Below are 27,274 nucleotides of genomic sequence, written 5' to 3'. Positions count from 1 at the left end.
TGGGAAGGGGCGCGTCTTCTTCCTCGCTCTCAGCCAATCTCCGCGGGCAGCGCAGGAAGAGGCGACTTTCTCACCAATCAGCCGGCGGTTGCTCGGTTGTTGTTAAAGCGCACACGTGTACTAGAAGACTGAAAGATTCACGGTCGCGGTAACACCGGAAGCAGAAACTCGCCAGGTTAGAAAAGCGCCGTATCTCCAGTTATGGGTCGAAAGTGACGTCAACTGTGACGTGGGATCTGGACCGCTGCCTCTCAGAAAACCGGAAGACCATAAGGATAGTGACCCCCCCCCCCCCCCCCCACTCAGGATTAACGAAAGTGACGTAGAACGTGAGGTTTGAACCACGCCGCTTGCCCCACAGTGGGCCGGAAGTGAGCTGCGAGGATGGAGCTGGGTCGAAGCTTGCGAAATTTCGCCTGCGAGCAAAATCTGTTGTCCAGACCCGATGGTTCTGCAGCTTTCCTGCAAGGTGAGGTACGGAGAGGCTCTTCACTATGCCGCTTTGTGTCCCTGCCGAGCGATGGAATCTTGCTTCTTCTATTATACCGCTCTGTTTCTCTGGAGAACTCTTAAATTATCAACCTTCTTTTCCCACATAGGAGCAGAATCATCTCATTATATAGCCCTTGCTCTGATTTGTCGCAGGGAAGGAAGGAAGGACTAGGGCAGCTTTCTCCCTGCCTGTGCCCAATGGGACCTGTATAGGGCCGGTGCAAGGGGATTAGACACTCTAGGCGAAACTTATAGATACACCTACTATTAGGAAAACAGAAAAAGCCAAGCTGCAATAGATCCCTACACACTAGCAGAATGCATGGACTCAGTTATACATAGAAATTAGATGGCAGAAAAAGACTATGGCCTATCTAGTCTGCCCATCCGTCCAATTAATTTAGCATGATAATTCTCATCACTTCCTTAAAGATCCCTTGTGTTTATCCCATGCTTTCTTGAATTCAGACACTTTTTATCTCCACCACTTCCACTGAGAGGCCATTCCACACATCCTCCACCCTCTCTGTAAACAAAGATTTCCTAAGGTTACTCCCAAGTCTACCCCCTTTCACCCTCATCTCATGACCCCTGATTTTAGAGCCTCCTTTCCATTGAAAAAGGCTTACCTCTTGTTCATGGAAACCTTTGATATGTTTGAATGCCTTTATCATATCTCCCCTATATTGCCTTTCCTCTAGGTCTTTGTCTATCCCCATATGCTTTAGAACAAAGACCTCTTACCATTTTAGTAGCCACATGCAAAATACAAACAGACCCTTACCAAATGCAAAATGAAGTGACCATAAAGTAGTAATACGAACAGTGAGACAAAAACTGAATTGTAAACCACAAGCCAGATTATGTATGTAGTACAATGGAAAGACAGAATTACAATTCCTTATAAAACATAAAATAATAAAATCAGGAAATATAAATTAATAAAAGTAAAACCATACTAATAAAAATACTATTTTAAAGCAACTGACAAATAGAATAACATCTAATAATTTAAAACTTTTTTAACTTTTCCAAAGACCAATAGAAGATTTCAAAACAGCAGACACTAACACCACCCAATATCTAAAAGTTAAAAAGGATAAAACTCCTGCTGTCCATACCTGGGAACTTTTGATTTCCAGATGCCTTGAAATTGTTGTGGATTAGCAGGGGAGAGGAGCTTCTGCTCAGTATTTCTCCTCTCATATATACAGACATGCTCTTTCACAGACACACAGAGACAGGTATGCTCTCACACAAATACATACATACACAGATATGCTCACTTTCTCTCTCCTCCCCATCAGCGGCAGCCTCCTCCTTCAGTCCCGCAGCAGACAGAACTCGTCATTTTAATTTGGGCCACGTTGCTGCTGCTGCTGCACTGTTTCCTGAACTGGGGGAGGTGCTGTTGATACTGCTCTTTTTGTGCCCCCATACCACAGTATGTACTACTGTTTGTTTTTTTGTTTTTCTTTTATGCTTCTGACCCAGGACTGCATAGCCTCTTCTTATTCCTGTGCTCGCGGGCCCACCACTTCCTCTTCTAGGCCACTTTGGTGGGAAGGAGAAGCCGTGCCGTCGGCGCCCCCAAACTGCTGGCGCTCTAGGTGCATGGCTAATGCTTCCACCAGCCCTGTTTTATTAAAGGATTTTTTTTTCCTATTTTGTGAATATGGAGAAAAAAACTGTGGTTGCTACATTAGTCTATTTTGTATCTGTGGAATTAAACATTTTTTTAGGGGAGGCCTTTTTTTCTATTGGATGGACTTAATACATCTGTGACACTTTTTCAAGAGTTATCCTCTCTCTTCATCAGGTCCTTGATGAAACAATGCAGTTACACTAGGTTTAAGTAGTTTAAATAGGTCTTGAGGTGTCTGCATATGTCAGAGTTCAATATAGAGGAGGATGGGGGTGATGGGACTGCTGTATCTGAGTGAAAAGGCCAATTTTAGTTCCCTCCTGCTTGTGAGGTCATTAAGGGCATGGTCTCCCTTTGGGGCATGTTCACACTGAGCTTTCGTTCTGGGTTTTCTCTGTAATGTTTTATATTGGTTATGAAGATTGATTCTTGCCCTAATTTTTAGCTTGTTTCACCAATGTAGCATCTTTTACATCTTTTTTTTTTTTTTTTATGTGCACAATATTTATAGAGAAGCATGAATGTTTGTTTTTTTTTTCCATGTGGGTAGCTGTAGTAGGATCCAGTGATATGTGCTCATACAACTTACATCATGGTGTTGTGCAGGAGAACCATGGCGCGGGTGCCACTTGCAGTAGCAAACAATTCAGAACTGGAAAATCAAAAGATCTTTTACCTATCATTTATTCATGTTGTTTGACAATATTATTGTCATATATTGTATATATCTATCACATCTAATTTTTAATATTTATTGATTTTCGTTCTTTTGTTCAATATGTGGATTGTTTAATGTAAAGCTGCACATTACCTGTTCAATACTATATCTATTGTTTAATGTAACGCCTTACGGCGAAAGTTTTGTTCTTTGGAAACCGTCTTGATTTGATTTGTATATCGAGAAAGTCGGTATATAAAAACCCTAAATAAATAAATAAATCTACAACCTCTGCTGCTGGAGAGTGACTAAGTGAAATACGTATTCCTGTTCATACCCCAGATCAGTCCATCCCTACCAGCAGTATTTCTCTGTCTCCAGCAGATGGTAGAGGTGCAAACCTGTGGTCTGAGAGAGAGGAAAGACAAAAAAGTTTGAGAGACACAAAACTTCATTGGAGTGCTCTCTGAGGTGTTAGGCATCTTCATAGCATTATTAAGTTGGAGGAAAATTTAAAAAATAAGTAAGTAAAGAGCCAGCGGTCAGGTTAGGAAAAGGGACGCTCGTAAAACTGAGCGTCCAGTTTTCCTAACCTGTGGCTGTGCACAGCTGACCTCTCCTGGGCACCTGTGCTGAGGCGGTGCTAGGGGCACATAACTTCCCCTAGCGCCTCCTTTTTACTGTGGCAGCCGATTTTTAAATATTAAATCGGGCGCCCTGGAGAAGTCTATCGGCACGTGCTGGGAGAGCAGGCGCTCAATCATGAGTGCCAGTTTTCCCTGCACTGATATTGCATCGGCCTGATTGTAGCAGCCTTCGGTTACCCCATGAAAACAATTCAAAATAAAAGGTTTACAGTCCTCTGTGAATATTGTGCACATTTTTTTTTTTTGCATTGAATTGTTAGTCCAACAAAAAAAGGAATCCTCCAAAACTAGTTTCATTCCACGTGTTTATAGGGGAAATCCTTAGTAAATGTGGCCTCAGGTCCCTTTCTAGGGGAAAGGAAGAAGTGGGTCACTTTCTCATGTTTGTGTCCAGTAGGCCTCTGCCTACTTTTTGTGTCCTGGCATTCCACCCCTCCCCCTCCTTTGGGCTTCCAACTAATTTGGAACCAGGGCCGAGATGTGCATGTTAGAGAGGGCTCTCTGCCTTTTTGGTGCATGGCACTGGCCTGCACATGCTGCATAATTTCAGTACTGAGGGAGAAGGGTAGCCCTGCTCCTTTTCTCACACCATGTACCTTACCCCTCTAATACACCCACAAATACATATTATTTGGTAGGCTACAGTCTGGGACAGATGACACTGTTAATTAGGGCCATTCCTGGACTACATTTTATTTTATTTTTTATTTAATGAGTTTATTATACCGTCATTCGGAAACATCAAAATAACACCATCATAACATACATTACATACATAGCTTTGCTTATTGAGAAAAGGTGAGGAGATGGGAATGGAAGTTTTACAGATGGCCGGAGATTTGTGTTTAGGCGCTTATGGGTAAAATAGATTGTGAATGGATGGATGTTTGTTTTTTTTTTCCCCTTCTTCTGCAGGTGATACATCAGTTCTTGCGGGTGTGTACGGTCCAGCAGAAGTCAAAGTCAGTAAGGAAATCTTTGACAAGGCAACGCTGGAAGTCATTCTGAAGCCAAAAGTCGGGTTGCCAGGTAAAACAGAGATGTATGGCGTGGGACTGCACCACGATGATGATTTATCGCCATGCCAGTGTGACAGAAAAGAACTTGCTACGTCTCGTGTCTTTGATGGTGTATATGATACTGAACTAGGGGTCTGCATGAATGGGAAGTATGGGATGCTGCATGTTTGTTTTTTTGCATGTCAGATGGTGGAAGAGATCGCAGGCAGAGGGGTCCTCATCACTTCTCTTCCTTCTTGCCCCCCAGCCGTGCAAGAGAAGAACCAGGAGCAGATGATCCGGAACACATGCGAAGCCGTCGTGCTGACAGCGCTGCACCCTAGGACCTCAATCACCATAGTCTTGCAAGTTGTCAGCGATGCAGGCTCTGTATCCTTTCCCTGACCGTGAACATTTTTGTTCCTTGATACAGTTGGTGGGATGGGCCCTTTTCAACCAAAGTGCAGAAAAATAGTGTTAATCTCTTTTCAGAAAAGTGTTGCCCTCTTCTGAAAAAAGTTGAAATATAGTCAATGCTTTGTGAATTCTAGCAAAATATTAATATGAAATTTAATTTTTGAAAAGCGAGGTGGAAAAGAGATTTTAGAATAAGCCAGCTAGAGGAGGATGGAGGAAGAGATCGATGTGTGAAACAACCAGGGGAGCTGTTGGGCCAAAAGTAGCATTTGGAGAAGGCATGGGAAAGGCGCAGAGGATTATCAGTGGTAGGGAAGCGAAAGATAAAGCTCCTAACTTGTACAGAGAACCCTCAGCAGTGTGAGAAAGCAAGGGGAAAGCCCAGGACAGGTACAGCGTATCCTCTGTGGCAGAGAACAGGATGAAGCCAGAGCTGAACTAGGGTCTGTGATATTGGAGCAGGAAAGGAAAATGGACAATAGTGGATGGGTCTGGGTTTCTGGCTGCTTATGTGGGAGCCTGCTTTGCTAGGGTGAAAATTACTAGTTTCCTTGCGTTGCCATGCAAAATATGTAGCCTTAGTGGGTGGGGGAAGTGTGTAGTATTCACAAGTGGCCCAAAGAGGGCAGCAGTGCACCACACAGGGATGCTCCTGTAAATCCGTCTGTCATGGGTCCTAGAGACCAGCGGGTTCTACAATAGGTTTTGAGTTTGTAGCAGTTAAATTATGCAGCATCAAGATTAGGTTAATGAGACCAAACATATATAAATATAACTAGGCACTATAGCTGGCCATATATAGAAATTACCAACAAGGGGACCACTTGCTTTCAAGTGAAGGCAAAGCAATATAGTAGAGGAGTGTGGGAGAACGAGTGGAGTTTCCCTAGCTAGAGACAGAAATCCACACTGACTCCAGCCTTTCTCCATTTTTTTTTTTTTTTTTTTTAATATAATTTAGTCATAACAAAAGCGAACCAGAAAGCCTTGTTCATTGATTATGGCAATCTAACATGATCAGGGAAGTACTTCAATAAAGTTTAACAAAACCTGTGTGCACATTTTCATTTTATACCCTAACATTCCCCCCCAAGCCAGCAATGGGTGAAATGATGCAGAGAAGCTAACAGAAGTGACTAAGGGAAAGATTTGTATACTAGAGACCTCAATCAAAGCAAATCCACGAAAGTCCAAGGACCACAAGGGGTCAGGAACAAGAAAAACACATACGCATTCTCCAAAGAAGGTATACACCCGAAAACCTATGAAGGAGGGCCGGAACCTGCTCAACAAACACACAGGTGCAGCAGTAATGTTACCCAAATCCCATTCCCCACAGGAACGTCGCACATGCTCGAAGCTCATCTATGGGAGCCAGATCTTCTCCAAACTGGCAATTTGTTCATAACGTGTGGCCATCAGCTTCCCCAAACGGTGCACCCTTTCCACTCTAGATTACACATCAGATAGAGAGGGAGCAGAGGGCCTGCGCCACCAATAAGCAGTTTCATATTTGGCGGCTAATACCATGTGCTGGACCCAGCGCTGAAAAAACACAGAACTCCCCCCCAGCAAAGGGGATACGTAGAAGGCAAACCATGGGATCTTTGGGAGCTCAAATACTACTTCATTGCCATATAAAATCAAGCACAGCCTCCTTTAGGTTCCTGATACTGGGGCATAGGAAGGTACCCTTTGGCTCCACAGCCCTTCCAGCAATGATCACTTGAACCCTTATACATCTGCCTAAGATACCACCTATACGGTATCTGCTACCCATTTTCTTTTATTGCAGAGGAAACAAAGCTTCTACTGACAGCAAGGAAAGATTGATCCCATTCTCCATCCTCCATCGTGCCCCTTGAATCCTGCTCCCAGGCGGATTGGAAAGCCATCTTCGCTTGGGGCTCTCTATTTAGCAAAGCAATAATCTTGGTGATTGGTTTCATGAGCTTATCAGCTTGAAAGTGATAGCTTTCAAAAAGAGATCTGCCCTTTCTTAGCTCCTCCCCACGCTCGAGGAGGAGAAAAAAGGGCAGTAAGAGGAAACTGGTATAAATGTTGCACTTCAGTAAATGATGTACATTTCTGGCCATCCCACAAATCTTCCCATTATACGGACCCCTCCCCCTCCAGTGTGGTTCCAGGGGGAAAGGATCTATCAAATAGGAAAGCTGTCAGGTGCTAGGCTTGTTTCCCATTAACCTAGACCTCCGTTTCCCCCAAACCTTCAAAATCAACTGCAAAAGGCATGACCCAATTCCACCACGGCTCTCACGGATTTCTCGTTGCTGCCACACATTGGCTCCTTTTGGGGTCTCCACAGTTTCCTCGTTTGCAACCTCCATAGCATCTCCCTCTGGGCTCTCAGCAGTTTTCTCATTTGTGACCTCCACAGTGCCTCCCTTTAGGCTCTCTGCACTTTCCGTACCCTCTCTTTTTGGGCTTCTTATGGGAGTTGTGTCTTGGCTCCCGGCAGTGTTTGAGCACCCTACAGGGTGGTCTTCTGCATGCATGATACCATACGTGGGAGACCGAGCAGAGTTTCCCTGCCCGGAGAGAGAAATCCACATTGATTCCAGCCTTTCTGATGCAGATAAAAACTTTATTAAGAAAACACAAACTCTCGACTTCCTACCTTAATTGTAGTCACTTACAACATAAGGGCTGTAGAACACCTTGCTTCTTGGTCAGTGTACACTCCCTTCTCATAGGCCAATGTGCTTTACGGGAGTTGCCTTCCTCCTGGAGGCTTAGGGACCTCCTGAACACAGCTAAGTCTGCACTCTTATCCTAGCCCCAACTGGGTCCTGTCCTCTGGACTTTTCCCTGCCCTCGCAGGGTCCCGCCCATAGAGCATTCTCTGTGGAATTAAGGTGGACCAGGCTTCTAGCCTGGTCCTGCACATATAAATAGAGAGGAAACAGGGCCACTCTGTCACAAGGATGATAAAGCATGCTTGGTTTGTTGCAGTGGCAATACATGGAACTTAAAGGCTGGGGGACCAGTCGGTTGCAAAACTAGAACAAGGCATTGCCACTTCAAAATACAGACATTGATGACAGAGACTAGTCGATTGGATGAAGACCAATCAGATACAGTAGATGAGGGCAGGGGAGTTGGATTGATTAAAGATACAGATTGTCTGCAGCTTCAACGTGCCAGATCTTCAAGAGTTTTCTGAACATAAGGAGCTGCTCTACTGTTGGATGCTAGAGTTCCACAGAGTTGGGACTGACCTTCCTGTCACTGGCAACTCAAATTTCCTTTTGGACTGGCACCACTGAGAGTGCTTAGAGGATAATGAGCATAGCGAGTGGGAGGGAGTGTACTGGGTGAGTTACCTGCTAAGGTAGGCAGCAGTCCATCCTTTGAGGAGCTTGTAGGCCAGGACTAGGCGTTTAAATTTGATGGCATGGGGTGTTGGGAGCCAATGTAGGGTGTTTAGTATTGGCAAAGTTCATTCATATTTTGTTTGCGTTCCATAATAGTTGGACAGCAGTGTTTTGCAGGAGTTGCAAACACCGATTTGGTTTTATGACAGTCGCAAAGGCTTTGCAATTTAGGAGAGGGCGGAGTCAGTAGAGGTGGTAGAAGGCATATTTCGTATCTCTTTGGATTTGAGCCTGCATGATAAGGTTTGAATCCAGCCCAGACACTAGAGTCGAGCTGATGGGAGGGGCTTTCCTTCCTGGGTCACCTTTTGGCTGAGGGTGCTTGAGAGTTTTTCTTTCAATCCATGGTATGTTGATCTTTTTCAGGTTTAAGCTTAGCTTGTGTTGGCACAGCCAGTTATAGAGATGGTTCCTGAGTGGGCTGGTGATTATTATCCTGGCTTGTCATGCAGGATTTGCAGCTGGATGACAGGCGTGGCAAACTCCAGTCCTCGAGAGCCAGGAACAGGCCTGGTTTTCTGGATATCCAGAATGAAGATGCACGAGAGAGGTTTACATGCAGTGCCTCCGTTGTATGCAAATCTTTCTCATGCACATTCGTTGCGGGTATTCTGACCTGGTTTGTCTGTGGCTTTTTGAGGATTGGGGTTGGCCACCCCTGACCTAGAAGTTGTAGGTAATCTGGTGGTCTCTAATTAGTTTTCCTGTGGGAGGGAGGCGTATAAATATTGAAGAAGATAAGGTATAGGATAAAGCCTTGCAGAGCTCTTAATGGGAGGGGGAAGAGCTGTGATGAGGCTGACCATGTGATCCAATTTGTGCACGGTTATGAAGAAAGGTCGTAAACTGTGCTAGTGCCGGAGCTGCTAAGCCAGGGTCTGTTAAGCAGGCAGTTAGGATGTCCTGGTCTGCCATGTCAGACGCTATTGAACGATCAAGGAGTATCAGCAGGGCTGTTTGCTTGCAGGCTAAGCAGAGACATAGTTCGTTGACGCTGCTCATCAATGTGGTTTCCATGCTGTGGTGAGGCCTGAATGGGTCTGGGCTGTTTGAGGTTTGCAAGAACTCAGATCATTGCAATAGGATTCCCTTTTTAATGATTTTTGCCTAGGGACCAAAGGTTAGACACAGGGTGGTTGCTGTTGAAATCAGTAGGTTCTGAGATGGGTTTCATCAGTTGCCTTTCTTTTAAACAATCTGGGAGATGGGCCTTCTGCTAGTGGATGATGTGTTGGAGGCATTTTGCTTGATTATCCAGGAAGGGCATGGGCCAACCTGGCATGCGGTAACTGTGAGGTTGATGAGGAGAATTATCAACACATTCTTCTTGTAGTGAACGTGCAAGAAGGTGTGACTTGTTCTTTCTGTGACCTATTTGTAATTGTGACCTTGTCCGACATAGTTCTGAAATGTGTGATTTTTATCAGTGAAGAATTTTGTCGTCATTGTGATTCAGAGGTTTGGGTGAGGTGGGTTGGGGGCGTCCTGGGAGCTTGCTCACTGTCCAGAATAATTCTATGGGTTCGTCTTTCACCCGGTGGTGGTTGTGATGTAGGCTTTCGCTGCTGCTTCAGGCTGGCAAAAGAAATGGTAGGGGTGAGGGGGGGAGAGAGAGGCTGTAGGAAGAATGGAAACACAATGTAAAATTTAAAAAAAAAAAATACATAAGGCCAAGGTCCATCAAACCCATCATCCTGTCTCCAGCAGGGGCCAGTCTGGGTCACAAGTACCTGACAGATCCCCAGTAGTTGATCTGTTTCTTGAATCTTGCTCTCAGGGATCAGCACTGGCTTTCCCACTTCTACCTGGCTAATAATATATAGAACAATAAAACAATCTGGCACTTAGCTTTCCAGAAAAATGTTCCAGCTCTGTGGGAAGGTGCAGAAGGATATGAAACCTTTTTGAATGGAAAGAAAGTTCTAGAACAAGGGGTTGTGAGGTGATGCCCCTTGGTAGTAGGCTTCAAGAAGGCCTGGGAAAGCATAGAGGATTCTTGGTTGCAAAAAGGTGGTGAGAGCGCAGAAGAATGAATTAGCAGCTGGATCTGGTGGGCTGCAGGTATAAGAGCTAGAGCTAGGCCCTAGTGGAAAAGCAGATGCCCTCTTGTGGCTGGGTGTGACTGGCAGTCTCCATGCTCCTTGCATTGTCTGGGTTGGTGGTGGTGAGATACCATGCGGAAAGGCCACGGAGACCTGGGAGGCAGGGGTTTGGGTGACAGCCGTGCTGGTGTTGGTGGCTGTTTTGGATATTTTCAGGCCTTGTTGTTGGACACAGGAGGGGGTGCTGAAGGGGGTTCTGCATGGACATTATCTATGAGCAAAGGTGGAAAAAAGGTTTTGGTTTTTTTTTTTTTTTAGAAAACGTGGGTGCCAGGTCAGATCTTAGAGGGGGGGGGGGGTAGGGAAGTCTTGTGCTCTTCATTGCAGCTTTGATGCCCCCCTTCTCTTTGCCCCAGCAGCCACTCCTTCCGGTGCCTCCATTGCTCTTCCCTTCTCCAGCTGTCACTGCTGTTTTTCCGCCCTCTGGACAGCTGACGCTTGTGCCCGCTCCAGTGGCTGCTGCTCTTTTCACCCCTGGCCCTGGCTCCTCTGCCTGACAACAGGCACCAAACACTAACTTTTTGTCGTCATCCTGCAAGTGGTCCTGCTCTAGGCTGGCACCTGGGATATATTCTTGGCAGTGCGGACAAGGAGAACTGAGCAGACTGGGTGGAGCAATTGGTCTCTCTTTTTTGCCATCCTCTACTATAATGCTCAAAGGAAAATCTGAAACTAGGTTGGCTCCTTTGTAGGTTGTGTGGTCCCTTTCATTGGCCAGTATAAGAATTATCCAAAGATGATGTAGCCCTGGTGATGTGGGTTTCATTGATTTTCTGTCTCCTGGGAGCTCTCTGGGCGGGTCACATCTGTTTCGTAGGAGGGATTCCAGTGAGGATACGGCAGCACAGGCGAAGAGTTGGGGCTTGGTGTGCTGGAGAAGGTCGTTCGATATTTATTTTGATTTGTTCTCGGCAGTCTTGAGGTGACCTAGAAATCCTAATGACCATCAGCAGTAGGGCAGCTAATGAGACTGCAGATCGGTTTGGAAACCATTGGCTGCCTTGCCTCATCCTTCCGATGATTGTTAGCAGTTTCATTTTAATGAGATTTCCTTACTCTTTCCCCTTGTTTGCCTACTAAGAGCAGGCTTATGGGGAAGTAGGAGGAAGAGGAGCCCCTGCCAGGCTAGTAAGAGCAGCTCTCTAAGCTACCAGAAGCATTTAAAGGACCAATTACTAGCTGAGCATCAATGAAGCTGCAGTTCTAGTTAAGAGTAATTAGTCGGTAGGACTGAAGAGACTTGGCTCTTTTCTTAGGGAGGGGAGCATCTCCTCTTTACCGCTCAGGCCACAGCAGGGCCGAAGGCTGTGTGGCATGGAGAAATGTGGCAGGGCAGCTGTCCATTACTGGGGAGGCAGCAAACTTCCTTTCTGTCTCTCGGACTGAAGTACAGAGTCTGTGACTGGCTCATAGTGTGCCCTACAGAGAAGGCTCTGTCTGTCCTGTGCATGCAGCCAGGCGCTCTCTCTTGTGCCCGTGTCACTTGGCTTGGTGATCCTATAATAACTATCGTTCTGACATTTCTAGCTGCCTACATGCACTGGGTTTGCTCTGGATCATGTGATGTGGGTCACTGCTTGCTGTATGATTTTATATATAAATATATTATTTTTTTTTATTATTTTTTTTTTGGGGTGGGGGCTATTTCTGCAACCAATCCACCTGCGCGGGGAGGGTTCTCCTTAACCTAGCCTCCCCACAGCTGCTGGCGTGCTGTCTGAATGCTGCTTGCATGGGGCTGCTGGATGCCGGACTGCCCATGAAGTCCTTGTTCTGCGGCGTGACCTGCGCCCTGGATTCTGAGGGGGGCATTATTCTCGACCCCACGGACAAGCAGGAAAAGGTAAGCCAAGTTACCGTGGGGAGGCCTGCATCATCGCTGATTGATTGAAAGTGAAGACTGGAAAAGAGGTATTAAGAGAGCACTGGGCAGAACAGTAAAAGAGAGAGAGGCTGTTCAGGAACGAGGCTCCTTTTTGCAGAGTCCGTGCCCCCTGCCACAAATCCATTCATTACTGTAATTTAATTCTTCCTCTTCATCCAGTCAGATCAGGCCAGGCGCACGAGTTATGCCCGCCAGCCAGCAGATGGAGACAGAGATCAACAAGCTCGCTTGATGTCACTCCTCATATGCATCCTGTGCTGTGGACCACAGCCTGGCAGGCTGAAACAGAAAAACTTTGGAGAGGTTCCTGAGGTGACAGATTACTCTCCCTTCCTCAGCTGAGCGGGCTCCTATGGCTTAGACTTATTAAAAAAAAAAAAAAAGAACAAGGAAGAAAGTCTTGGCTTCTGAGGAGAAAGCTTTGGGCTCCCAGGACCCCAAGGCAGGGGAGAATCGTTTCCCCGTCTTTGGGTGCCTTCCTCTTTTATTGCTGAGGTTCGTCTTCAAATGCAGCAATAAAGAGTTTACTATAAAGCCCCCCAAAAACCTTGCAGAGCAGCTGGAGCTGGCCGAGCGGTGGGAGGCACATGATAGGACCTTCCGGGCTGCGCTGGATTCTAGTCTGGGTGAGTCGCTAGAATTTGCAGCGTTTGGGGGGGAGGGGACCGCGCGTGCGCATAGCTGGGAGGCCGCAAGGAGGCAAAATGGCGTTGCGGGAAGAAGGCCACACTTTGATCAGCCTGCGGCCTTCAGAAGGAGCCGATCGTGGGCGAGGGGAAACCAAAGGACTGCCCCAAGGGTTCGAAAGCAAAGGGAGACCTTTGTGGCAATGAGTCTGCCGGGCTGGGCTAATCCGCGGGCAAGACTGCTGACCGGCAACGTGTTCCGCGGGGGGAATCGGCGGCAGCCATTTTGTTGCAGCGGTGCAGTGAGGGGGATTTCAGCCCTCCCTTCCTGGTGTTTTTAAAGGCTGCAGCAGCTCCTAAGCATACACCTGCATCAGGGGCTGCACCGAGGATGGTCTCCTTGTTAGACATTGCCTCTGTTTTTTGCGTGAGTGAAGTATTCACCGTGGCAGCTCCAGCGGCCATTTTAGGATCCGCAGAGAAGGGAATAAAGAGACTTGGGGCTCCCTTCACCAACCTCCGCACAGAAGTTGTGTGCCTGGTATTATGAGCTTACTCCCTGTGCCAGCGAATCCCTCATCCAGGATGTGAGCAGGCTTTTTTCTTTGGGTCACAGTTTGGTCCCTAAATCTACTCCAGGTGAGGGCTCGCTCTCGTTCTCTCCACGCGCGCTTGCTCTCTCAAACCATATGTGATCGGCTTCTCTCGTTCAAGGCTTTGAGTCCTGAATTGATCTGTTGGGTGAGGCTCAAGAAGGGGAGCGTTCAATATTTGTTTATTTGAAAACCTTCTATACCATCTATCCAATGTCTGGGTGGCTTACAGGAAGGTCTCTGTAGACGCTTGGCTCTGAACACGTCGAAAGTGCAGGGGGCAGCGCTTTCTCTTGCTATAGGGGGTGTAGTTGGGGTAGACTACTATATTCTGATCCAGATGTGCCTCATTTCTTGCAGGGCATGACGCACGTTAGGCTCCTGCTTTAAATTCTGGTCCCACTCTGGGATCTGACTTTAGTTTTGGCCTTCTTGGCAGGATTTCAGTTCATTCCTCTGAAGGCTGTCTCTGTATGGCTGTTTACCTTGAAGGCAGGTTTCCTGGTTGCTATTTGCTTGACTTGGAGGTTATCGGAGTTGCAGGCACTCGCTGGTAGAGTTGCTTTGCAGTTGGTTACAAAGGACAAGGTCCAAAGTGTACGATTCCCTCATCGACCTCCGTCGTTCTGTGCCTTCCTTGGTCCCTCAGTCTCGAGGAGACATTTCTTAGGATATCTTCAGGTCACAGCCGTGTGAGGGAGTCGGATCATCGATTTGTCCTGGGTAGTGGCGTTTGAGGGGGGAGAAGCAGTCTCTAGGGCTACGGTGGCACAGTGTTTTAAGGAGGTGATTTCAGCTGGGCGGATTCGCTACACGAGGGCGCAGACGTCTTCCTGGACAGAGCTGGGCTTGGTCTCTCCTTTGGAGGTCCCTAAAGCAGCAGCTTGGTCTTCTTTTGCATACTTTCACAAAGCATTGCCACCTGGATGTCGGGTTAGAGAGGAGGCTTTTGAAGGTCGTGGGCAGCACCCTGCCTTGTAAGGGAGTAGCTCGGATACATCCCCTTCCTCTGGACTGATCTGTCTGGATGAGGAGGAAGGTGAAATTACTCCTTACCTGATTTCCTTTCCTTGAATGCAGTCGGCTCAGTCCCTGTGCTGTTGGTACCTTCAGTGTCTCTCTTCTCCAGAAGATGGCCTTGCGGTCGGGTGAGGGTAGCTGAATAGCATAGGGAATGCCTGTGCTTCGCCGCAGCCAAGTTCTTTCTTGTTCTGCTGTTTGCCCACTCTTCTTTCATTTCAGTTTCTGGCTGCCTGCCTCTTCTGGAAGTCCATCGGTTAAAAGAAAAAAAAAAACCCCCCTTGTATTGTGATTTACATTGAGTGTGTCTGCGGTTAGCTTGTCACAGAAATACTGGCAGGCTGGTATCGGCACGGATGTGAAAAAAGGAGTGACATCTGCGAGCCTGTTGATCCGTCTCCATCTCCTGGTTGGCACGCATAACCTGTTCGTCTGGACTGATCTGACTGTATTCAGGGAAAGGAAATTATTAGGTAAGAGGTAATTTCACCTTTAATACACAGTTTCTTGCAGGATGGAAATAGATTAGAGAGCTAAGGCTGTGTTCACACCTCCATGCTGCTGATGGTCCCTTCTCTCTTTTGCATGCTCTCAGGAAAGCAGAGCCCTGCTGACGTTTGCCATTGAGGGCGTGGAGAAGAAGGTACTGATGACCACATCCAAGGGATCCTACTCCATTCACGAGGTGAGGAGGGGAATATAAAGCCTGCGAGCAGTGCTGCCTCTGTCCCCTGTCCTGGCTATCGGTGGCTACATCTTTCTGTTTTCCAAACTCTGGCATGGGTACTGCATCGAGTGCCGGGTATTAGGACATGGTTGGGGCCTGGGGCTCTGGTTCTGAACATCGGTACCAATACCAGGTTGGGTTTTCACTGTTCTCCCTCTCTCACTCATGGTATCTTTCTTCCTTCCCCCCCCCCCCCCCCCCCCCAGTCACCAGTCTGGTGCTCTTAGTGCTTAGTTATCTTTCCTCTGTCCTGTTTTGGGTGCCCTTGCTTCACTCTGCTCGCAGGGGCCTTACCTTGCAGCCTCAGCTCCGCTGGGCGGGAGGTGAGACTACATTTCAGGAGGGTTAGAGGGCGAAGCACGAGAAGCCGTGATGAGGACATGGCGGTAGCCAGCAAAGCCTTCTACCAGGGCAGAATCAGCCAGACCTGAAAATTACAACAGAAGCAACAAAGCTAAACCCCCTTCTCCAGAGGATCTGCTTTTATTTTTCATTTCTTTCTGGAAAGTGTTTTCGATTCAGGATTGCATTCCTGTCTTTCTCGTTAAATGGCTCAGAACAAGAAGCAGCCCAGGAGGGATTAGAAACCAGCGCTGGCTGGCGGGCGAGAGCTGCTGTGGCAGGAGCAGGGATCCCCCCCCCCCTCTCTCCCTCTGCTTCATTCCCTGAATTACAATTGTGTGGTGGGGGCAGCACCAATTTTCTTCCTTTCTGGTTTTCATTTTGAATTTTGTCAACAGCGTTTCAGCTCGGGCTCCTCAATGCTCTCTGCCAGCTGTTCAGCTCCGCAGAGGAGAAAATGGAACAATTTTTTTTTTTGTTTTTGTTTTTATAAACAATGCTGTTGCTTCGGTTCCCTCCTTGGCAATTACTGCATTTGTTTAGCGCCTCTGCCTGCCCCTTGCTCTTCTCTCTGCTTATTGTCTCTGCTTTTCTTTTTCTATTTGTACTTGGAGGCTGCCTTCCCTGCCATAAAGGGGATCCAAGGTGGCTTACATTACAGAGCAATAAAGTAGAACAATACAGTAATCGTTAAAATCCCCAACACAGGTCTTCAGTAGGGACGGTGACAGCTGCTTGATGAAAATAAACGCGCCCTCCCCAATTGTATTACTTTACATTGTTTAAAGCATCCGTCCCAGGACTCTCCTTTTCCAAGGCTCGAGCATAATACAAAGTAATCGACTCTCGTGCACTCTCCCTTTTTCTCTCTTTTTTCTCTCTCTCTCTCTCTCTCTCTCAGTAGTTCCTTTATTTGGTTATTACCCCTCTCTCCCTCCTCGCTCCCCAGCAGTTCCTGCGTCTCCTTCTTACCGAGGCTTGATATTTGTCACAGGCCTCTAATTTGCCCCTCTTGATAATCCTAAGGTTACTTTTGAGCTGAAAACCTGCTGCCTCCACCCCTGTAGCAAGGGACACAATATATAAAGAAAACAGGAGGCTGAGAGGTATCCGTTTACAGGGAAGTGCCGTGAAAGTCTGGGCTTAAGGAATTAGTCTTCCCAGCGTTTAATTGTAATACCTCTGGGTCTAGATTACTGTGAAATCGCTGAAACTCGAAGCAGCGGCCTTCCTGCATGATGCCTTCCCACCTCCCACCCACCTACATTTGGAGACCCTGCAGGAGGGCACGTTAATGCTTCTGCCATAATTGAGGGGGTCTAATCGGAACACAGAGCTCAGAGCCTGCCCTGTGGGACCTTAAGGAAGATTTTAATCCACTCGCTCGCTTGTGGATGGAGGTTACCTACCTCCCCTACGTAGAGCAAGATGAATTTTTGTTTTCTTAATGTTTTGGTTTTGACTTGAGTTTTACGAGCTTCTGGGCAAGCACTCTTGAAAGATCACAGAAGGAAAGTTCCTGCCTGTGTGGTATCTGCTCCATGCTGGTGTGTGTGTGTATGTGTAGTTGGTGCCAATGCTGTACCTGTTCTTTGCTGTGTGTTTGGGAGGGGGTGGGGGGGTGGCACAGCTTGCCACTGCCTGCACTAGAGCAATGGGTGTGTGAAAGAAGCTTGCACTGCTGTTGCCCATGCTGTACCTTTTGTTTGCTGAAGAGGTGTGTGTGTGTGTGTGTGTGTGTGTTATGCCCTATCTGTTCTAGGGTGGGACTGTGTGAATGGAGGGAAGCTCATACTGCTGTGGCCCGTGTAGTGAGAAGCTTGCATTGCTACTGGATCCGTGCATGGAGCTTATGCCGGTGCTGTACCTGTTCCTTGGCGGGGCTGTGCCTATGTGCGGGAGAGCTTGCATGGCTTTTGCTCATGCTCATGCTCTACCTGTTCTGTGGTCAAATGGTAGTCTTCAGACTCCAGGCCTGCTGATCTGTCTTTTTTATCATCACTAAAATTAGCGAGGAAGGAAAATAAAACCTGAAAACAGAAGTGTAATTGCCTTGGCTCTTTGCCACCAATTCGGCACCAAACAGAAAATCTAAACGAAATGACTCAGGCTAAGGCAATTAAAGCTGGAGATGAGAGATTTCTCTGCTTTAGGCAGCCAGAGGGGCACTGATTAATTGGCGGTAGTAAATTTTGCTGGGCGGTGGTTTGGAATTGAATGTTCTCCGTTAATTGGGTTTAAGCGATGGCGATAAAGCTGTTGCGTGTGTGCTTCTAGTCGCATCCCCTGGGAATGAGTTCCTTCCCTGGCCGAGGGAAAGCACGGCGTCGGGAGGCAGAGGCTGGCATCTGGCATGCGGTGACAGTGACCGCTGTCCAGAGGTGTCGGTTAGCACTGGTCTGTACAAAGTGGATGGACCTGAAGGGGTCAGGTTTTGTGTGTGTGTGAAACTGGCTTTATCTGTCAGGGAGGGGGATGTTTTTGCCCTGCCTGTTTAAGGGGAGGGGGCAGGCAGTGTGCTGGGGGTAAGGAGCCAAGCCTAAGTTTTTTGTTTGGTTTTTTTTGTTAGTGGTAGGGTTGCAATGATGTTTCTGGTCGGGGTGCAGCCCCCCTTTCTGTTTTAGTATTTATTTATTCAGTCATTTTAGATACCGTCGTTCCATGCATAGATCACAGCGGTTTACAAAGCGACATTCACAATTATAATTCGACAGACAAACAAGCAAAGATTGGTTACAGGGGTGGTATTCATAGGCAGGCATTAATATCTATCAAGTGAGGTTTTCTAGTGCATGCGACTAATTGATCTAGTACATAAGGTAAAGGGTACTAAAATGAGAGTTTTCACATCTTAGTCAGTGGGTAGCTTTGAGAGTCTTGCAGTCTCTCCTTTGATTTATTCTTCATGATTCGATTATTATCTTTTGTCCTTCTTGTCTTTTGTGGCCCTGTATATTCTGATGTTTTTAAGTTAAATTATATGCGTTTGGGAATAGCATTTAAATCTCTTTCTACCTGGTAAATTCCATAATGTCTCAGGCAAAGAATTCCAGAGCTGTGGACCTGCGCTCTCTTAGTTGCGTCAGATGTGGGAATAGATAATAGTCCTTTATTTTGAGATCCTAGTGCTGGCTGAGGATTGCAAGGTTTGTAGCGTCAGTCCTATCAGGCCGGTGTTATTGGAGTGGATGATGTTGAATATTATCGCTAATACTTTATAGCAGATTCTGGATTGTACTGGTAACCGATATCGGTGACGTCAGCGAGGGTCTACTGCGATCACATTTCCTGGATCCTAGTAATAGTCTGGCTGCAGCATTTTGTAATAGTTGTGGTGGTTGTAGGTGACCTGCTGGAAGCCCTAGTTAGTAAGGAGTTATTCAAGATTTGAGAACATTTTAAATGTTGCAGTACAGTATGGAAATCCTCCGAAGTTTAACGGTTTTAACCGATGTAGTAATCGCAGCTTGGGGTGACCTGCCCCCAACACCCTCTGTCCTGGACCCCTATAGCACCCCTTGCTATTCCAGTACTGAAGGCCTCACACCTCAACCCTGCTTTCCTGGACCCTAAATAAATTGGACTTTCATCTCGTCCGTTCCCCCCCCCCCCCCCTGCCTGCAGATGGAGGCAGACAGCACTGCTTTCCTCTGTGTCGCCACTGCCTAGGGATGATGCCAGGCGGCAGAGATCCAGGATTGTGGTAGGACTGGGATGGGGCAGCAGCTTGGCGTTGGATCTTTTTCAGACCAGCAGCGCGGGCCCCTCTGCTCCTGCTCCCGGCCCCTGACAGGGTGCTTGGTTGAGCTTGACCGGGCAGCAACAAAAAAAAGGAGGGTAAGGAGATCAAAAGGAGACAGATAAGGTCTCTCCTTTCCCTTCTCCCTGAGAGGAAGTTTGCCTGCTTCCCATGTCTGATTTTTTTCTTCACTCTCCTCTCCCCAGTCCTGCCCTGCAGTACCTCCGGCCTTAGTGACGCTGAGACCCACCCCCACGCACGTCACTGCCGGTGCACCCCGGTCCTGCCCTGCAGTACCTCCGGCTGTAGCGACGCTGAGACCCACCCCCACGCTCGTCACTGCCGGTGCACCCCGGTCCTGCCCTGCAGTACCTCCGGCTGTAGTGACGCTGAGACCCATCCCCACGCACGTCACTGCCGGTGCACCCCGGTCCTGCCCTGCAGTACCTCCGGCTGTAGTGACGCTGAGACCCATCCCCACGCATGTCACTGCCGGTGCACCCCGGTCCTGCCCTGCAGTACCTCCGGCTGTAGTGACGCTGAGACCCACCCCCACGCACGTCACTGCCGGTGCACCCCGGTCCTGCCCTGCAGTACCTCCGGCTGTAGCGACGCTGAGACCCACCCCCACGCACGTCACTGCCGGTGCACCCCGGTCCTGCCCTGCAGTACCTCTGGCCTTAGTGACGCTGAGACCCACCCCCACGCACGTCAATGCCGGTGCACCCCGGTCCTGCCCTGCAGTACCTCCGGCCTTAGTGACGCTGAGACCCACCCCCACGCACGTCACTGCCGGTGCACCCCGGTCCTGCCCTGCAGTACCTCCGGCTGTAGCGACGCCGAGACCCATCCCCACGCACGTCAATGCCGGTGCACCCCCGGTCCTGCCCTGCAGTACCTCCGGCTGTAGCGACGCCGAGACCCATCCCCACGCACGTCAATGCCGGTGCACCCCGGTCCTGCCCTGCAGTACCTCCGGCTGTAGCGACGCCGAGACCCATCCCCACGCACGTCAATGCCGGTGCACCCCGGTCCTGCCCTGCAGTACCTCCGGCTGTAGCGACGCTGAGACCCACCCCCCACGCACGTCAATGCCGGTGCACCCCGGTCCTGCCCTGCAGAACCTCCGGCTGTAGCGACGCTGAGACCCATCCCCACGCACGTCAATGCCGGTGCACCCCGGTCCTGCCCTGCAGTACCTCCGGCTGTAGCGACGCTGAGACCCACCCCCACGCACGTCAATGCCGGTGCACCCCGGTCCTGCCCTGCAGTACCTCCGGCTGTAGCGACGCCGAGACCCATCCCCACGCACGTCACTGCCAGTGCACCCCTGTCCTGCCCTGCAGCACCCCCTGGCTGTTCCAGTACCGAGACCCACCCCCACGCACATCGCTGCCGGTGCACCCCGGTCCTGCCCTGCAGTACCTCCGGCCTTAGTGACGCTGAGACCCACCCCCACGCACGTCGCTGCCGGTGCACCCCGGTCCTGCCCTGCAGCACCCCCTGGCTGTTCCAGTACCGAGACCCACCCCCACGCACGTCGCTGCCGGTGCACCCCGGTCCTGCCCTGCAGCACCCCCTGGCTGTTCCAGTACCGAGACCCATCCCCACACACGTCGCTGCCGGTGCACCCCGGTCCTGCCCTGCAGTACCTCCGGCTGTAGCGACGCTGAGACCCATCCCCACACACGTCAATGCCGGTGCACCCCGGTCCTGCCCTGCAGCACCCCCTGGCCGTTCCAGTACCGAGACCCTGGTTTTCGCAGTAGAAGCTGTTAAAGCTCCATTGCATCAGGGAAATGTTCTTTTACCGCAAGACTTTTTCATTAAAATGCTATTTTAGGCATCCGCCTCTGATTTTGCGTGGGAGGGGGCAGGGCAGAGATCCCCTCATGGGCCGGAGCTGGAGTCAGAGCGGCTCTATTTTAAACCGAACAGTGAATGGATTTTTTTTTTTCCTTCCGTTGTGGAGGTTGGAAGTTAGCGATGAGGCCTCGGGCTGATGGCTGAGAGGGGGTGTTGGGGGGGGGGGGAGGGGAATAAAACCTCATTAGTCAGGGGTGACTCTGTATGGTGACGCAGGCTCTGCAGCAGGCGGGAACTAATTGAGTTGAAAAGTGAAAAATACCGAAGCCCCCGTCTGACAGCCGTTGACACTTCTCATGCAAATCACTTGAATTTGAAAGCAAAGTGAATCTTTATCCCTGTGTTTCGTTTTTTTTTTTTGCTTCTCTCTCTCTCCACCAGCTGATCTGTTTCTAGGGCATATAAATTGGCTCATTAGTGATAACGCCAGGAGAGGTGGAGAGGGAGTCGGAGGACCTCTGTCTCTACTGGGGAGTTCTTTTATTTGCCCCAGCAGTTTTTCCATCTCCTCCTCCTCCTCTATTTCCAGTTCAGTCAGAACCAGGCCGCCAGCTCCCCGGGGAGTTTTCCGTTTGATATCCACTTTCCGCACCCCCATCCCCAACCCAACATATACCTAGTCTGCTCGTTGCAGGGACCGTCCTCATCCGGGGGCCCTGAATCTGGCCACCAGGTGCCACCAAGGGTGTGAACGCTGACCCAGGGATCAGAACCGGGGCCCTTCTGCATGGTCTCTATTTGACAGGTTTGTCCTGGTTGGGGGGGGGAGGTGGGGGTGCAGTTTGTGGGTCTGCCCAGTGGCTCTGTGACAGCCTGTGAATTATTTCCCCCATCCCTGTCGCTGACTTTCTCTGTGTGACCTTGGAGTGACTCCCTTGGGCCCTGGTTTACCCATCTGCGTTGCAAGCACTCTGGTCCTGGTGCCTGCACGTGTTCGGACTCTCTGTGACCTGCTGGGGGGCAGGCGGGGTGTGAATTCATGACCTGGGCACCAGGTGACGAGTGCAGCTGTAGCTGTAGAAAGGAGGAAGGATGTGAAAGGTTCAGCCCTAGCAATGGCTTCTCTTGCAGCTTAAGCCCCATTAGTAGAAGGGCTTTCAAAGAGTGATTAAATTAGAGAAATACAAGCAGCGTCTCCTGGGTATCTAATAAGGCTGGATGCGTGGGCTCTGGGGGGAACGGGGAGTGTTTAATCTGTTCCAGCCCCCCCCACTGTGCTAATCTGCTTCATTGAGTCTTCTGACTTTCTTTTCTGTAACATTAAATGCAGATCTCCATTGTCTGGTGCAGAGTCAGTGCATGCCCTGCTCCCTCCTTCCTCTGCCCTGAAAGGTTTAGCATTATTCTTTAACTAAGGCATGAACTGGGAGCGGGAGAAGCAATGAGCATTAGGAAACCCCCTCCCTTCAGAGATTAATGGGACACGGTGTACTGATGTGGGTCTAAACCTCCTGTCCCCAGGAAGGCAGAATTAATCTTGGCAGGCTGAGTTAGGAGCTTGCTGTCGATCAGATGCCCAGGTATTGGCCCCTCTCCTCCCATCTCTTGGCCCCTCGCTCGTTAAATGACTTTTTTGGGGGGCTCTCTCTGTTACAGGGAGAGCTGTTCCTCCGCATGCTCAGAGTGTGAGCCAGAGCCCCAGTCGGGTAGAGTTCAGCCCGCCAGGCAGCCGAGGCTTCCGTTCATGCGCCCGCTCGGTCGCCAGCCTACGATGCCCCTATAGAACTGCTCATGGCTTGATTTTCTATTTCTTTTTTTTTTTTTTTTTTTGTTACTTACATCTTTGTTTTTCCTTTGTTCTGCAGTGGGTTTTGTTTTTTTTCTTTTATCCCTTCTCTCTGACTTTTTCTTGTATTCCCTACTGTCTTTTTTTTTTTTTAACTCTTGTTCTCTAATTTTTAAGTTTTACATTTTTCTCCTTTTGTCCTCTGAGGCCCTTCTTCTTCCACTCTGCCTGCTTTCTGTCCTTTCTCGCTGGGTCAGCCCAAGGTCCATCGAGCCCAGCATCGCGTCTCCGACAGAGGCCAGTCTCAAGTACCCAGCAAACCCCATAAACTAGATCTAATTGCTGTAACTCGCTCCCAGGGATAGCGATGGCTTTCTCTAGTCTGCCTGGCTAAGAGTGTGTTATGGGCTTTTCCTCCAGGAGCTTGTCCAAACCTCCTTTAAAACCCCGCTCCGCTCGCCGCCTCGACCACGTCCTCTGGCAACAGATTCCACGGCTGGGAGCGTGCACGGAGGGGGAAAGCCGTCTGTGACTTGTTTTGAATCTGCGGGGGTGGTTGGGTTTCAGGGAGTGTCCCCCGTTCTCCTATAAGCCACCTCTCATGCTCCCTCTCCGCTGTTTTCTTCTGTCTCCTCCCCTCCCCCCTTCAGTTGCAGCAGTGCGTCGCCGCGTCCCAGAAGGCAGCCGAGAAGCTCTTCCAGTTCTACAGAGACTCCGTCGAGCGCAAATATTCCAAGTCCTGATGCCTCCCCTGGGGACGAAGCCCAGCGTCTCGCTTTGGGGGCTCCTTTCCCTCTGCAGGGATTGGTTGCTGAGCGGGAGCCTTGGCCAGGAAGTTGCCACTTCAGTGGAAGGGGTGGGTGTGGGGCTGCATCGTGCTGTCTTTTTTTTTTTTTTTTTTTGGTGATTTTGTTGCTCGGAAGCAGGCGAGCCCATCTCATGGGGCCTTTGCCCTCTTCCAGCAGACCACACCGAGTAGTCACTGGCTGATACTGCGGCCTCCGTACGTTTACCAATGCTTGCATGGTTAACACCCGTGCGTGGTGGTGGCTGCCAGTTGGCCAGTGGTCAACGGGAAGGTCATTTGCACAGCACTTGGTGGCATCCTAGCATTCAGCGAGGGCCTGCAGCCAGTCAGCAACCCAGCTTCTGGGACCCGATAGCACAAATATTGAGGGGACAGTAGCTTGTTTTACATTTTGTAGTCTTCTAGCATGGAAGCCTGCTCCAAGAAATGCTCCTTATATGTGTGTGGAAATATTTTTCCAAAATTTGCTGTTAAAATAGGATTTGTTTTTTCTAATCAGTCTTGTCATCTGGTTTCTTCTCCATCGACAAGCAGGCATGAATTAGCCATGGTGCATGGGTGGCGCTGGCCGACGGCACCGACTCGGACCCAGCTCTCTGTGCTCAGTAAAAGTCTTACTGAGCATGTGTGGGAGTTCCCATGCGTGCACTGCCTCCTGAGCTCCGTGTTTTTGTCTTTGGACCGAGCTACCGCAGAAATGTGTTCCTAGACTCTTCTGTTTTGCTTTTTTTTTGGCCTGAGCAGAGCAGTCTTTAACCCCCAAGGCAGGAGGTCATGTCACTGGCTTGGGTGCCTTCATGGTACGGATCACCACAAGGAATATGCAGGAGATCGCGTTGCATGCTCTGCCTCCATCCTGTGCATATTCATGGTGAATGTCCTGGAAACCTGGCCTGTTTGTGGCACTTCGGGACCGGCGCCGCCTGTGCCTGCCGTAGCGCACGGTTTCACGCTAGCTGCCTTACGGATCGCGGACTTTGCCAAGGCTCATCAAGTAAAAGCCACGGCGACCACAGTGCGAGCCAGGCGCTTTGAAAACATTTGCAGAGCTGCTGCTTGGTGGTCAGTTGCCACTGCTGTCTCGACAGCGTGCCTTGAAGGGTCAGGAACTTTGAGCAGCCTGTTCACCTGCTAGCATGCTCTCAATTAGTGATATCTTCCTGATTCAGTAAGTGCTTGGCAATGTAGCCATCTGCTTGGGACTCCCCATGCGCTATTGCTAATTTGCTTGTTGACAGAAAGCATGTTTACCTGTAAACAGGGTTCTCCAGAGCTAGCAGGATGAATCAGCAATTCCCACCTGCCTCCCCAGAGAGTCAACTGCCTCACTAAATCTTAAGGGAGAGCCTGGGGGGCTCACAAGGCAGTGTGTATACGCGGGACCTCCTGCACATGCTCAGTAAGACTTTCTGCTGAGCTCAGAGAGCTGGGTCCACATGTGTACTGTTGGAGGGCACCCATGTCTCATTCTGCTGCCTACGACGAACCTTGTTTACAGGCAAGCAAATTGGCTTCCTAGAGCAGGGTTTCTTAGTCCAATGCTTGGGACTTCCTGGCTAGTCTGGTTTTCAGGGCCTCCTTAGTGACGCACATTTTCGCAGGGCTGAGTTTAAGAACCAGATTGATGTATGCATCTCTCGTGTATATTTTCATTGGGGTTGTCCTGAAAACCAGGCTGGCTATGGGGGAATCGCAAGCACCTTTGTTTCGCCAGGCCATTTATATTTGAAATTTTGTTGCCAGGCGTTGCTGGATTATTCCTTTTTTTTTTTTTTGTGAAAAGTAATCACATCCGACAGTCATAGAGATGACAGAATCTGTATCCTGTGCCCATCCCCTGAAGTGACAGGCTCTATATATCCCTATGTTTGTGTCCCCCCCCCTCCCCCCCCAGCCATCCAGGCCTAAAAGTGACTGTAACCCTGAGCCATTCTGTGCTTCTGTTTTCCTCCCAAACCTCAGCATGTACCTCTCCAGAGCCTCATGTACTTTTGACAAACCTGAGTGGAAAGAGTCTCATTAACTCAGCATGCAGCAGTCCTTTTGCATTTCTCACCAGACGTCTCCTCCTGTTCCTCCTGTGCCTTACGTATTCTTTTCAAGCTCTGGAGCAGCTTCCAGCGCTGCTGACAGAAAGACTTGTGGTGGGGGGGTGAGGGGGTTGGGGGGAGAGTGCTTGTCTGTTCTTCACAAATAATTATTCCCATGATGGGGCTGCCCTGTTGACAGCGTGTCAGCTCGGGCCTGCCTATGATGGGTAAAGACTGTCCGCAGCAAGAGATGGGGCTCTGCAGGCTGTGGTCTGAAATGCTAGGCTTGGGGAGGGGGGGGGGGGGCATGCTCTGAAGGAAATTACCAAGCTGAGAAAATAGAAGTGAAAATAAGTAGGATTTGAGTAATTCAGCAAGCGCTCTGACATAGGAAATCTTTAGAAGAAGCCCCTTGTTCTTTTGAGTTCTGTTTCATTTTCCCATGTTTCTTACATCTGTCTTTCTGCCGTGTCTCGGGTTTTTTTTTTGAGGGGCAGTGAGAGGGTCAGTTTGTTAGGCCTTGCTCTGCTGTTCATCATCAGAAGACTGTTAGCCATACTTGTGTGCTTCTAGCTTTGTCTGTCTTCTTGGGTCTAGTGCTGCATCTCAATTCAGCTACTCTGCCCTGGTGTCGTAACTTACCATACAATATGGGCAGATAACACATAACACTCCAGTACTCGTTAGTCACAAACACTACAGCTAATAAGCAGTGTCGCTTAACAATGAAAAGAAATGCACCATGCACACTCACCATCGTTCTTGCACATGTAAACACGCTGCCATGCACTTCACTAGGCCTGTCCATCTCATCATTTATGACTGCCTCTTCCACTTGTACTTAAATAAAAGCAATGCTTTCATGGATATCTCTTTGAAGATCCTCTTTAGGCATGACTGCCAGTATACTGCGATTTGTAACTACACTGATACTTTTTTTTTGTTTTGTAACATAAATTTTTATTGATGCTTTCCAACAATATGGAGTACCAGATTGCAAAAATCCATAAAATATGCAAAGTAAACATGCAGGAGAGAGAAGTAATATAAAATAAATCTATAATTAAAACAAGAGACAGATGCTGCCGTCTCAAATAATGCAATAGCAAAATAAACAGGAGAGAGAGACAAAATGTATTATCTTTTTCCATCAATAAGTAGACTGAATTAGCCATACCATGTGCGTGATGTCATCCAGTGGCACTGAATATACTACTCTCTCATAGCGCATAGAGCTATTGCCCTACTGAGCATGTGTGGGAATTCCCACTTGGAGGTTGTTTTGTGAGCCCCCTCACATTTTTTTTTGTGTGTGAGCACTAGCATGGGCATAACCCTCTTCTCTCTGTTTTTTTGTCTTTAAAACATTTCAAAACTTTACCTTTAAAGCTGCTTTGCTGCTGCTATCTTTTTGGGGTAAAAAAAAAAATAAAAAGATTTTTCATCAGAATATCTTTCAAGAAGAAAGCCACAGTAATGATTTTGAAGACTGCCTGTGGCATTACAGATGGAAACAAACTCTTCTACTACTGACTGAGGCCCGAGCTTGGCCAAGTGA

The 27,274-nt window shown here is 48.8% G+C and overlaps 1 protein-coding gene across 1 annotated transcript; it reads left to right on the top strand.

Moving 5' to 3' along the window:
- The first annotated feature begins 48 nt into the window (after positions 1-48).
- Positions 49-26,583, top strand: EXOSC5 (exosome component 5). Its single transcript, XM_029619044.1, has 6 exons — positions 49-469; positions 4,358-4,471; positions 4,709-4,830; positions 12,057-12,197; positions 15,074-15,163; positions 23,529-26,583. Exons 1-6 carry the CDS (start codon positions 385-387, stop codon positions 23,619-23,621), a joined length of 645 nt encoding a protein of 214 aa, XP_029474904.1. The 5' UTR covers positions 49-384; the 3' UTR covers positions 23,622-26,583.
- The last annotated feature ends 691 nt before the right edge of the window (positions 26,584-27,274 follow it).

Source organism: Rhinatrema bivittatum, chromosome 11 (assembly GCF_901001135.1).
Source record: "Rhinatrema bivittatum chromosome 11, aRhiBiv1.1, whole genome shotgun sequence".
In the NCBI taxonomy this organism is placed as follows: Eukaryota; Metazoa; Chordata; class Amphibia; order Gymnophiona; family Rhinatrematidae; genus Rhinatrema; species Rhinatrema bivittatum.
The sequence above is the reverse complement of the archived record's forward strand: the minus strand, read 5'-3'. Positions and strand labels throughout refer to the sequence as shown.